Genomic DNA, 13481 nt, shown 5'->3' with positions numbered 1-13481 from the left:
TGGGGAAATGTGTCTTCTGCCATAGTCCTGGCATCATAGCTGCAGTGTTAAGGAAGTTATGTGGAAAATAGGCTGCAGATTAAAAAATGGAAACAAATTATATATTAAAACATATAGTAGGACATATTACTTAAGGGTGTGTTTGTTATCTAGATATAAACCCTGTGTGAACAGGGTTTATATCTAGATTTCCACATCCAATGAAATCAAAAGCCCAGACACGTGCCGTTTTAATCTCCTTGTTTGATTTACAGGGTAAAGCTGCTAAAGTGCTTATGTTTTCTGTATATTGTTGTGATGAGTGTGCTTCTACGGCATAAGTACTTTTTATGTTCACTTTATGACATTGTGCCTAACTGATGCAAGGGAGCAGCTGGCTCGTCCTAGGGATGGACTAGATGCAGCAACACTACGGATAATATTTCCAGGATGACCATTCACCTCTTGTACTTATGAAACTGGTATGTTACTAAAAGGGCAATTTCACTACTTTCTCCTCATTCAGACCACATTAAAAACAGTCTTACACCAGATTTGGACATTTTTTTTCTATTCTACATAGCAATTTTAAATTTTATCTCCATCTATTCCACACTGAACAGGGTCTAGGGAAAAAAAATTAAACAAAAGATGGACTTTGGGCACTTTTTCTTCATTTAGACCACATCGAGCCAAATCTAGATGTTAAACTATTATTCACTTTTTCTCCATTTAGACCATATTGAGCCAAATCTAGATGTTAAACTATTATATTGTCAAACTGATCAACTAGGACCTCAACTAATTATTTTCAAGTTGAACTCCTTCCCTCTTGAAAGCGCTACAGGTCATCCTACACCAAAACAACCAGACATAAAGGACAGTTTCTTCCCCCAGGGCTGCCACTCTGTTCAGCAAAGAGATTAATCAAATAGTTGCTGATTGTCTATCAATAATCTAATCGATTGATCAACTAGCTAGGTTAATCTTTTCACGTCTAAGCTTGATAAAGGTACAGTGAAGATTCCAAAGACTGTAAAATACAGTTTCATTGTTCTTTTTGTGAAAACTGGAAAAAGAAAAGAGGAATTCGTTGATTTTTGTCCTCTATATACAATGTTTTAGTTACATTGTGGTTTCATGTCTGTGAAACTTTGACAGTGGAATTAATCCCTTATCCTGCCACAAGATGGCGACCGGGTCTTTTGTTGAGTTTGTGTTTTGAGCTCTCGCCGTGTAGGCGGGTGGTTGACCTCGTTCCCGCGATGACAGTTTCCTGTGGCTGTTTGAGACGGACTGGTCGCCCTTACAGCAGGTTTTACTGAAGAGGAGAGAGGATAGTCGGAGCTGAGCTGGTCGGCATGCATCGGACGCGCACGGGAGAGTGAATTTTATTTTAATTTTTACGGAAAAACGAATGTCGCAGTTGGATACTGGTGAGTGTGTGGCTTGCTTAGCGATAAGCGTAGAAGAAGAAGTTGTTGTTTTTCTGTGGTGTTTGATTTATGCAGTGCTGGTGAAGTCCTACCCCCTATACGTGTCACTTTGGACAGAACGTTACGACAGATTCCGTTCAAGAATCTGGCAGTTACGCGTTGTTCTACTTATCAGAACATTTTTACACATCTTAACCAATTATTTTAGGAAATTCTGGATTTTGTCATAGGTGCTCTTCTATTCGGCATACTTGCAACCAAATCAAAAAGCATATATTTTAGCGGAAATTCTACTTTCTTAACCGCGTCACACTTCTCGTAGGCTTTCACGAGACTCTTTTCCTGGTTGAAGATTGCAGAGGAAACGGTTGAGGCACTTTTCAAAGTTTTTATACTAATGACAAAATTACGTGTTGGTCTGTTAGATATATGCCGAATTTGAGAGTAGGTTCAAACGTTTTGCAGGATATATTAAACTTGAGTCTGTCATGTACGAGCTGGAAATGGTTTTCTTAGACATAAAGGTGAGAAAAATTGACATTTTTGCAAGGAAGATTCGTATGTTTGGGGACTTTAAGTTAATCAGCTAACTTTTTACTAGTTCAAGTTAAATACTGTAACATGGCGCATCTGGAGCAATATATGTCATATTCTTTCAGTTTATTAATATTTTACATCATGACAGTGTTTATGACAGATAAGTGTCATTGAACTGACTTTCTGTTTTTCAGGTTTCTGTTTAACTACTACATAAAACTAGTCTTTGATGTTGTCCTCTATGTCATGCTTAACGTTTGTTTGTCCCTATGGGTACAGTCACAGTGAGCATATCGTTTATATATATTATACAAGACCTTTGACCTGTGGAGAAAAAATAATTAATCTGCTTTGCTTTGGAGAAAGAAAGGACACCTTTAACATTTTTGGTAACTGACTATCAAAAATGTCTTTCCAGAGGGGAACTAAATAAAGTATGGATGGTTCGGTGGGACAAGGTGTCAAGGCGAATGGACCCATGCCAGCGCAAAACAACCTGGTAAGTTCCACCACGGGCCCGTCTCTGTCTCCAGAAGAGCTGAAAGAAGAGCAGCAGTCATCACTGACAGATGTCACCCAGATGTGGATTAAATTTGCCAAAACATTTGCGCTGATCTTACCGATTTACATCTTGGGATACTTGGAGTTCAGCTTCAGTTGGGTTCTAATTGGACTTGCCATGCTGTTCTATTGGCGGAGGAACCACGGCAGCAAGGACTACAAGATAAACCGTGCCTTAGCATTCCTGGAGCATGAGGACAAAGCAGTGAAGCAAAGCATGTCACCCACTGAGATGCCACCATGGGTAAGGCCTCCAGCATTATTACATTCCTGGTATTATCCCTGTGTTTCTGTTTATATTTTGACTCTATTTCAAGCTCCACCCTTCCCTCGTGTTCTCCCAGCCATCATCAAGCGTAGGATGTCAGTATTGGTTGGTTGTCTGCCAAACTGGTTCCCTCAGATTTTTTTCAGTTTCTGTATAAAAAATACAGACACTTTCATATTTTTCTTTGGATGTACCACTATCTTTATCCTCAGTGAGAAAAAAATTGCTACAGAGAGAACACCTATTACATTTCCACATCCAATGAAATCAAAAGCCCAGACACGTGCCGTTTTAATCTCCTTGTTTGATTTACAGGTCAAACTTTCTATGTGAGGTGTTGAAACTATTGGAAGCCTTTGCTATCAGCATTTTCTTGAGACGTACACCATTAAAACTTGTGACTAATGTTGACACAGTTTTACCTTATGTTATTACATGCTGTCCCTGAAAGATGGTTTTCACATGGTCAGGTGATGTTTTTGAGCCAGGAAAATTTGAATGTAGTGACTATCAGGGCAACAAAGAGGTGGTCTGACATTTGATACTCTGAAATTTCCATTTTGATCCACAGGACAAAACAGACTTTGTTGATTGTTACTGCAGGTCTCATAAATAGCCATGGGAAAGGTTACACATTCTACACTTTGGTTGACAGCCCACAGGCTCACCATCAGTTCTAGGATCTAATCTGCCCTGGACTCTGATCCTTAACTGCCCAAAGGAGCTGGTGTTCTCATTGAATAATTTACACTTGGCCTCTGAGCCCACAGGGCTGTTCTAATTTTTACTTTCTGTATTCATCCACCTGGTTTGTTACGGTTGTTTGTCACTGTGCAGTCACAATAACGAAACTAATGAGGACAAGGAGGAGACAGACCTGCCACATTGCCTCCTGTCTCTCTGTGTGTCCAATTTTCTGGTACTGACATGTGTCGAGTGCCTCAAGCCAATGTTACTAGTTCTTAGTATGCTCGGCATGAAGATCTAAATAGGGTGTGTACGCACAGGTTGTAGAATTAGCTGAACCTGGTGCAGTAAAAGACAACAGTCCTACAGTAAACACTCCCTTCACTGAGTGTGAGTGAACCAGTTGAGTAATGAGATCCTTCAGTCTGTGGTGGCAGAGATCCATAAGAGCACAGGGTGCTTCCAAAAGCTTTAAGAGCAGGGCAATCGATGGACAAGTTTAGTGCAGTGATGCACTCTCCCATTAATAATTTACAAGCTTCATGAAGTCACCATAAAAGGACACTTTAGGATCTTTTTTTTTGGAAGAAAATTTATTGGCAATTTCTTAAATACAACCCCAAATCAGAAAATGTTGGGACGGTGTGTAAAATCAAAATTAAAACTGAAAACAGTGATGTGTAAATCATCTGTGTCCTGTATCACATTGAAAACAATATAGCGGCACATTATCTGATGCGATACCTCATCAACTTTATTCTTTGTTCAAAATAAACACTCGCTTCAGTTCTGATGCTGCAACACATTCCAAAACAAGTTGGGACAGTAAAATGTGTACCACGATGTGATGCTGCTGCTCCTTTTCACAGCACTTAAAAGACGTTTAGGGACTGAGGACACCAAGTGATTAAGTGTGTCAGGTGTCATTTTGTCCCATTCCTTGCTGTTTTTGTCATTATATAACATTTTAAGAAGCTGGAATGGGCAGGTTTTACTACTCTTTGACATTTCGTAGATTAAATATTGAGAAAATAAGCAGTGAATTAAGCGATAGTCAGAGAATTGGTCATATTAATCAAAAATGCAAAAGACATTAGTCGTAGCTCTAGTTTACAGCAACGAATTCTAGAAATAACTTTTTTTTTTAACTTTTGATTATGAAGCATTTCCAGTAGTGTGAGATTTACGCAAAAATTCGGTGCCTCTGTAATGAACAGGATTCTTTTCTGCAGTAAGATTTTTTGTTATGATGATGCCAGAAAACTGTGGATGGCAGGATGCCAGCTGGCCCCTTCCCAGCACCGAGCGTCCCACCAACACATTCATTATGACTCACACCTGGAGAAAGAAGGTGCTCCCGTGCCTGATGCAGGAAGTGTGGACACAGAGGTGTCGAGCATCCGCTGTGTTTTTTGCAGTGTGAGTTAGAAAGCTTATCTCGTGTGATTGATGTTACATGTTTGACTAAGTCTGTTTTACCCTTTTAACCCACAGCAGAGCGATAACATTTGAATGAGTAAACCAAACATTGCTGATTGACAGCTCTTTGTTTGGCTGATTAAAGGAAGCCAGTGAAAGTACTGTGTGTCAGTGGATTAACACGAGAAGTGGTGCCCAGCAATCAGTGGTGAAGTTTGACCCATGAAAGACACTGAGATGCAGTCGGTCTGTTCTCCGTCTCCATACAAGAGGAGACTTAGGGCTCCATCTTGCAACAAACACATGGTGTGCGTCTGTGTTAATTAATTAATTTCCTACCTGCACAATTACCATTTTCATGACATGTGCATCATGTTGACTTTTTTACCAGGCAGCAGTCCGTTGACTTCGCGCCAGCAGGTGTGTCTGTCAGCAGTTTGGCTGAAATGCATTTTATTTATCACATATTAACAAGTTGAGTCAAAGTAAAATATTATCATGTTTGTACTGTTACAAACAAGCCGTGTCAGAGTGTTTAGTTTTTTTAATCTATTTTTTTGGAATGTCTGAACTGAAACTTTGTTATTCTACTGTTATTCTGCTGTAAATATATAAACCTTTGTGCCACAAAGGCCATCCCAGGTCACTGTGCCTGAGTATATGTTGAATGTGGAGTGAGTGTATGATAAAATATCTGCAACAGCAGCATTTCTGAGTACGGGAAATGTCAGGCCAGTAGACACAGGTTCATACAGTAAAACCACGAACCAGGAGCTGATATTTGTGCATCAGAGTCAGAGCTGTGCACAGTCAGAGTGTTTGACTGGATGTCACAAAGGACCTGAGCGGCCAGTGTGAAGTATTTCAAGACATCTGGGTTAGGGGTTAAAAGATTTTTCCTAAGTCTTGCCTTGAGCTTATGTTTAAGCTGTTAGCATCTCCTGCACAGGGTTTTGTTTAATTCATGCATATCTGCAAGTATGTAGATAATATGCAAAGAAATAAATGAAAGAATGAGCAGAATCTATAATCCACATGGTGCATATCTGCAGCTCTGCATATTTTTTCAGGTATAAAAGAGCATAACGTCAGTATTATTTTTCAGTTTATATGTAGTTTGGCTCGCTGCAGATGAATTATGACTGTGTCTGAGTCAGAGGAGTGTGGTTGTACTGGGCAGTTCCTACACATGAATGTCTGCAACTGTAGATTTGAAGCTGGGTGGTGCAGGAAGAGTTCAGGCAGGCTCAGCTGAACCCTTTTCCTCCACAGCTAAATGTTAAAACTACCTTGGCCTTTCAAAAGTCATGGAAACTGAACTATCACCACAGTGTTACTGTTTCTCTCTTCCTCCTCCTCTTCATCGCTATGACACATCATGCATTAGAAACACGGGTGGGGCTTTGCTGTTCGTTTGTTGTGCCAAAAGGCAAGGCTCGGAAACTCTGCTCTGCTTTGCTTTTACCTGTGAATGTTTGGCCTGTTTTCTCCTTTCCAGCACAGTGGATGTGAAGAAAAGCATCTTTATCTGTAGTAGAGGGGGTTCCCATCCAGATCTCTGGAATGAAGTAGAAATTATTGCCCTTTTTACTACTGTACATAACAAGGTACAAAGGTAAACATGTAACAGCCTTTGCAGTGTTCCTGAGTACTGTAGATCAAAAACATCTCGCTGACCAAACAGTGATGCCAGTAAAATTAAATTTTCAGGCTCTTGTCTCATGTCCCTGTGCCGGTATGTTTGAGACACTTGGTTTAGAGCCTTAAAACATCTATGACCAGGGTGTGATGATCTCATATATTCTGTTTCTATTCAAATGTATTCTTACTATGTTGTTGAGGGATATTTAGCTTGTCACAGGGTTTATAGTGAAAATATTAGGGCTGTACCCGACTAAGAATTTTGTCAGTCGGCTCTCCACATTTCATGTCCACAAGCACTGAAGCTAATTCAGATTCGAAGAATATTTGGTGGGTTTTGCATTTAACTTGTTGCTTTATTGCGAAGCTCTGAGTTTAATAATTGACAACCATGAGTTTTAGTAGTTAATAGACGGTATGTGCACAACTCAGCTGACTGAAGACATGCTATTACAGGCAGTCATATCAAAATCTGTAGAACATCCAGATCTATTCTGTTCGCCTCCCTACCCTCGACACAATAGAGCGCTCAGGTTTCCTCGACTGCTCTCTCTCCGGGCTGCAATCTGTCCTCATCCTATCCTCAGTCTGTCTCTCTTTGAGGCTAAATATAGACGTCAGCAACCATCTTGTCATGTCTTCTTGTTTCTGCACCTCTCAACACCTCCTGTAGTTTGAATGGAAGCAGATTTAGCAGGCTGCCTTGTTCTTGTTGTCATCGTCCTCGCACTGTGCCACTGTCAGCAGCCAGAGATAGGGTGGAAATTTAAATGAATAACTTCCAGAGTTATTCATCCTCTCCACTCCTCTCTCACACACGCGTTGTGACGGGGGTGTGGTGGGGCGAGGTCCAAACAGCTGTTACAAAGTTGAACTGTGAGTCTCGCCCACTTGAAACCCTTTGACACAAATACACATAAAGGATGCTTCTATGCAGGTCACTGATTCTGGCTCCTGTCCTGAAACAATTTTGCAGAAAACTCTCATACGGTGTAAGAGGTCTGGTCTGTGTCTGCTGCCTGACCCACAGGTTGTGTTTGTGTGTGTGTGTGTGTGTGTGTGTGTGTGTGTGTGTGTGTGTGTGTGTGTGTGTGTGTGTGAGGTTAGGGGGCATTCAGACTGATCAGCACTGCACAGAACAAATGCACAGGTCTGTGCTGGTGTGGGTGTGTTGCTATAGGCAGATGAAATGTGATCCAGGAAGGCCAGTGTGAGTAACGCATCCATGGGTTGGCAGGATTACTGGATGTACTGCACAGACATTGTACAGCAGCTTGTAATACTGTCAGTCTGGGAAGTTATAGTGGGACTACTCTTACTTGCTTTGTTGTTTTCATACTTGCTAAAATTGAATTTGACAGGTGACTGTGTATATGTATAGGAGATTAATGAATGTGTTTTATTCATGAATATGCTGCAGTTATTTTTTCCTATGGACCTGAGGAAGAGAAGCGATTGCGCTGTAACAGCTAATAGGGCTCCAAACAAACAAACTAATGATTATTTCCATTGTTATTTAATATACTAATTAAAATGCACTGTGAGCCAGTGTGTCATATAGGAAGGAAAGCTGCAGGAACAAGGCACTGTTCTCACTGTTCTACCAGAGTGAACAGAGCCCTTTCACATTCTCTGTGAAGAGCAGAAGGAGTGATGGTAAAAAAAACCTTTGCTACTGTGAAAAGTACTGTGCCATTGTTGCTCTGAAAAAGTTGACATTTTAATTAGGAAATGAGTCATTTTCCTACCTTTGCCACCCTATAGGCTGTAGAAGATTGTGGATTAATGTGCTCATTTTTAACCATTGTTTTGTTCATCTCCATTATTCTCTCAGATTCTTTATTGAACTTTAGTTTCAGTTGCCCAAAATCTTCCTTTCTCTTTTGCTTTTCTATTTAGTCTTTTATCCATTTACTGTCTGCCGTTCTCTCTCTTCTTCTGCTGTTTATCCTAAAAGGGGAAAAACTTATGCTACTGTCGCTGTCGTTCTTTCCTTCTTTCAGTTGTTGGTTCAAGCTCCCATGTTTTGTTTTTATATCCATCAAGTTTCAAAAGATGCAGCCCGTGTAGCTGACTGCTGTGATTAGTACGTGTACCAGAGGATGGAGCGTGGGCGGCTCACAGCCACATGGTTCAGCTTTGCCTAATGTTCAACCTTTAGTAGTGACGCGCAGTGTAAACATCTAGCCACATTTCAGTGACTTGAACTTCCCCCTAGTCTCGGCTAAAGTTGGTGTTAATACATAAAAACCTTTGCTACTGTGAAAAGTGCTGATAATCTACAGTGAGGAACAGAAGTATTTGAACACCCTGCGGTTTTGCAAGTTCTCCCACTTAGAAATCATGGAGGGGTCTGAAATTCACATTGTAGGTGCATTCCCACTCTGAGAGACAGATTTAAAAAAAAAAAATTCAGGAAATCACATTGTATGATTTTTAAAGAATGTATTTGTCTTGCACTGCTGAACATAAGCATTTGAACACCTGAGAAAATCAGTGTTAATATTTGGTACAGAAACCTTTGTTTGCAATTACAGAGGTCAAACGTTTCCTGTAGTTCTTGACCAGGTTTGCACACACTCCTCCACACAGATCTCCTCTAGATCTGTCAGGTTTCGGGGCTGTCGCTGAGCAACGCTGAGTTTAAGCTCCCTCCAAAGATGTTCTATTGGATTGAGGTCTGGAGACTGGCTAGGCCACTCCAGAACCTTGATATGCTTCTTACGGAGCCACTCCTTGGTTATCCTGGCTGTGTGCTTCGGGCCTGTCCCCTTCGCAGAAAAGCACCCCCACAGCATGATGTTTCCACCCCCATGCTTCACAGTAGGGTTGGTGTTCTTGGGATGCATCTCATCCTTCTTTTTCCTCCAAACACGATGAGTGAAGTTTAGACCAAAAAGTTCTACTTTGGTCTCATCTGACCACATGACTTTCTCCCATGCCTCCTCTGGATCATCCAGATGGTCTTTGGCAAATTTCAGATGGGCCTGGACATGTGATGACTTGAGCAGGGGAACCTTCCGTGCAATGCATGATTTGAAACCATGACAGCGTAGTGTTCTACCGACAGAACTGTGGTCCCAGCTCTCTTCATGTCATTGACCAGCTCCTCCCTTGTAGTTCTGGGCTGATTCCTCACCTTTCTCATCATCCGTGATACCCCACGAGGTGAGATCTTGCATGGCGCCCCAGTCCGAGGGAGATTGACAGTCGTCTTTAGCCTCTTCCATTTTCTAACAATTGCTCCAACAGTTGATCTGTTTTCACCAAGCTGCTTGGCAATTGCCCCGTAGCCCTTTCCAGCCTTGTGGAGGTCCACAATTTTGTCTCTGGTGTCTTTTGACAGCTCTTTGGTCTTGCCCATGGTAGTAGTTGGCGTCTGACTGACTGTGGGGTGGACAGGTGTCTTTAAAGAGCTCAGACAGGTGCTACTAATTTAGATTAATGAGTGGAGTAGAGGTGGACTTTTTCAAGGCACAGTAACAGGTCTTTGAGAGCCAGAATTCTTGCTGTTTCTCAGGTGTTCAAATACTTATGTTCAGCAGTGCAAGACAAATAAATTCTTTAAAAATCATACAATGTGATTTCCTGAAAATTTTTTTTTAAATTCTGTCTCTCAGGGTGGGAATGCACCTACAATGTGAATTTCAGACCCGTCCATGATTTCTAAGTGGGAGAACTTGCAAAATCGCAGGGTGTTCAAATACTTCTGTTCCTCACTGTATATCAGTATATGACTACATCCTTTTGCTGTGCTGCTGGCCAGTGGTAGATTTAACTTCCTGTGTGCCAGTAATTTGAGACTGGTTGGAGTGTTCCTAGAAGTCATGTGATATGAGTGACAAGGACGTGCTATCTCAGTAGAAGGCATTCAAATAACAGTAGTAAAATAAGACTGAGACACCAGGCTCAACAGTAAAATGACAAACAAAGCTCACTCAGAAGAGTACCATGCTCTCAAATATGAGAATCTTCTGCTTCTCTTGGACCGACATTGCTCTAAAGTTTGGTGTTTGGGGCTGTTGGTCAGACAAAACTAGACACTTAATGCCTTTTGCTCTAAGAAATTGTGATTTCCAATGTTTTACATAGCAATTAATTGAGAAAATAATATTGAGATTCATTGAGGAAAAGCTGTATGTCTGCGTCTTTAAGGACTTGTTGTTCCAGATAAAGTCATCAGTTCATCAGCACGTGTCCAAATATAGTCATTTTAATCCAAAGGAAACCACCACATGATGATGATGTTGGCAGTTATGAGCTTGTGTGTTTGTGTGTAAGATGCACAACACTGTGCACATGGACCACACAGTATATTTCCTGGATGACATCATGTGTTGCACAGGGACATACAGTTTGAGCTAATTGTTTTATTAAAGCCAATTTTAAAGTTTTGTCTTTAGGAAAATTTCCAGTTGCAGTAAAAATATAATCATGAAAGGTAACTTGTAAACAGTGAATGAAAGCATGCACTTAAAACTAAGTATAATGTAAGTAAATGTTTTTACATTCATGCAGATGTATAATCTGTAAAAACAGAGATAATATTGGATTTGCTGATATCACAAACTAATACTGTATGTACTGCATGTCAAGGATCTGCTTTGCATGTATTCATAGATCATCGTAAAGGACTTTGATCTTTGGTCATTTAAATGTTAATGAATGCAAAACACTTAAATGAACACACAAATAGGCAGACTAGGAAACTGTCTATGTACTGTGTATCCTGTCCTTACTCTATATATAAATGCGTTGTGTTTATGACTCTGTCCGCAAGTGCTCATCCATGTGCATCTGCTCCAGGGTTAGTGCAGAATCCTCCCAGAGAGTCGGTTATACAACATGTCCATTGCATCCCACCGGTGCGTTGTAGACCTGGCCTTCTCAGGTAGCCAGCACTCTACTGTTAGTACGCCCTAGCACTTAAAGAGCTTCGCTCCTCTGTGAGATACCCGTCATTGGACTGAAAACAGTAATGAACTTAGTAAAAGATACTGTAGTCAATTTTTAGCCGCCACCATGATTCTGTGGATGGCACTGTCGGTCCACCAGTGTAGTCCAGACTGGGATGACACTTTGTGCAGACATTCGTGTTCATATTGTGTCATTCAACCAATGGACCACACTCCAACATATTCAGTTTTTGATTTACATTGATCAGTTCTTGAAATAAGTGCCGACTAATTTTCTTTGGACTTACTAATTACAGCTGCACTTTGGTGATGGACCGAGTGCCTGCAATGCTAATGACATTCCTATCAGTGTCAACTGCAGTTAGTGTTTATTGTTGCAAATGTTAGCATGTTAACACTCTAAAATCTGTTTTTGTTGGTGTAAAGAACCACTGTGGCCAAGTATAGCCTCATGCTAGCATGGTTGTTTTCTTTGGGGATGCAGAATGTGTTACAGTGTGTGTGCATCGCATACGGTGTTGTGGTATTGTCATGTGCTCTGCCAGAGAGAACTGGCAGATTGGTTTTTTTCTTTGATTGATTATTTAATGAATCTGCTAATGGAGCTCTAATCTCTGCTCGGTGTGAACACACTGTAGTAACTGTGGTAAAGTGCAGGACCTCATAACTCCAGTCACACAGGTCCTTCTGCCCCAGGAGTAAATCACAGGAAAAAAAGGGAGCGTTGAAAAGGAAATGACAGAAATTTGCCCTATGATTCATTTTCAGGCTGCCCGATTCTGGCTAAAATATGAACCATGATTTTTTTTTTTTCTTCAATGAGGATTGAGATTTTTTTCTCACAATTCTTGAGCAATATATTTCTCTCTTTATTATAAATGTTTGCATTATGTTGTCTTTATGAAGACAGAACAAACTGTATGATTATTAATGAAACGAGACTCTGAACGATGCTAAACATAAGCTTTTGTTCTGATTTGAATACCTTCAAACAGATTTTAGTCTGTGTGTGTGACTTTGTGAGAACACCGGAGAGCATTCACACATTGTGCCCTGTTTTTCTGTTTACAGTTTGTCACACAGTGTGACACAGTTCTGTCAGTGACTGATACAGCTTAGGGAGAAAAGGGAGCACTTAGTTGGATGCAGCAGATCTCCCTCCTAATACAAACACAGCACAATCATTGCCATGTGAGAATAAGATTAGACAGGGCTGAATGAAGATTGTACTTTAAAAATATTTAATCATGCAGCCCTAGTCTACCGGTATTTGTGACAGGTCTTTCCCCAGATCAGGATCGAGTTAGAGTCCACATGTGGGGTAGTACCCCCTCCATGTACTATTGTCAGAAGAGCTAGGGTGGACACCAAACTGCACATGCTTGAAAAAGTCATGGAAATGCAATTTACATCAGGGCATTGATGAGAATTCTGAATTTAAATCGCTCCTGTCTTTGTGTCATTTATTCCAGGTCCATTATCCAGATGTGGAGAGGGTGGAGTGGCTGAATAAGGTACACACACATAAATACACTCACACTTTGTCTCTGTGTTCACTCTCATCTTGCCCTGTAGTAAATCAGGAGCCGGGAGCCCGCTAGCTGCAGGGGTAGACACAGGTAGGGTATATAAATAGGGTCTGCATCTGCAGATTTGATAGAACCTGGTTGAGTGCTTGCACCTCCCTGGGGAGAGAGATGGAGGAGAAGAGTAGATAAGTGTAGAGAGAGAGATAGAGAGGCATAGAAAGAAAAACAGAGAGAGAGAGATTGGTACCTGGAAGAGCATCACTTACTGTAAATGTTTGGACACACTTACAGTAACAATAGCTTTTTAATCTTTAAACCTGGAGTGCAGTGACCGTGCAGGCTAAAAAATCTCAGTCACACAATCATAAAGAAAATGAAACGGTATAAGAAGGTAAAAAAAACAAAAAAAACAGCACATCTCAGAATGTCGGTGTCACCGGGATCTTCAGCTGAAGGGCCACACCCTGAATATATCTCCTCAGGTGGCTATCAGCAATGAGAACATTCC

The 13481-nt window shown here is 40.9% G+C and overlaps 1 protein-coding gene across 3 annotated transcripts in view; it reads left to right on the top strand.

Annotated features, from left to right (window-relative positions):
• The first annotated feature begins 1189 nt into the window (after positions 1–1189).
• Positions 1190–13481, top strand: part of esyt2a (extended synaptotagmin-like protein 2a) — a 44152-nt gene continuing 31860 nt past the window's right edge. The window contains exons 1-3 of one of the 3 annotated variants that reach the window (XM_020612433.1): positions 1190–1415; positions 2371–2757; positions 12917–12958. In XM_020612433.1, coding sequence (XP_020468089.1) covers positions 2389–2757; positions 12917–12958 — 411 coding nt within the window. In that variant the 5' untranslated portion in view covers positions 1190–1415; positions 2371–2388. Of the gene's footprint in view, positions 1416–1505; positions 1940–2370; positions 2758–12916; positions 12959–13481 lie in introns of those variants that run through there. The other 2 variants (XM_020612435.1, XM_020612434.1) reach the window with 2 other exon arrangements.

This window comes from Monopterus albus, unplaced genomic scaffold (assembly GCF_001952655.1).
Source record: "Monopterus albus unplaced genomic scaffold, M_albus_1.0 scaffold125.1, whole genome shotgun sequence".
NCBI classification, from domain to species: Eukaryota; Metazoa; Chordata; class Actinopteri; order Synbranchiformes; family Synbranchidae; genus Monopterus; species Monopterus albus.
The sequence above is the reverse complement of the archived record's forward strand: the minus strand, read 5'-3'. Positions and strand labels throughout refer to the sequence as shown.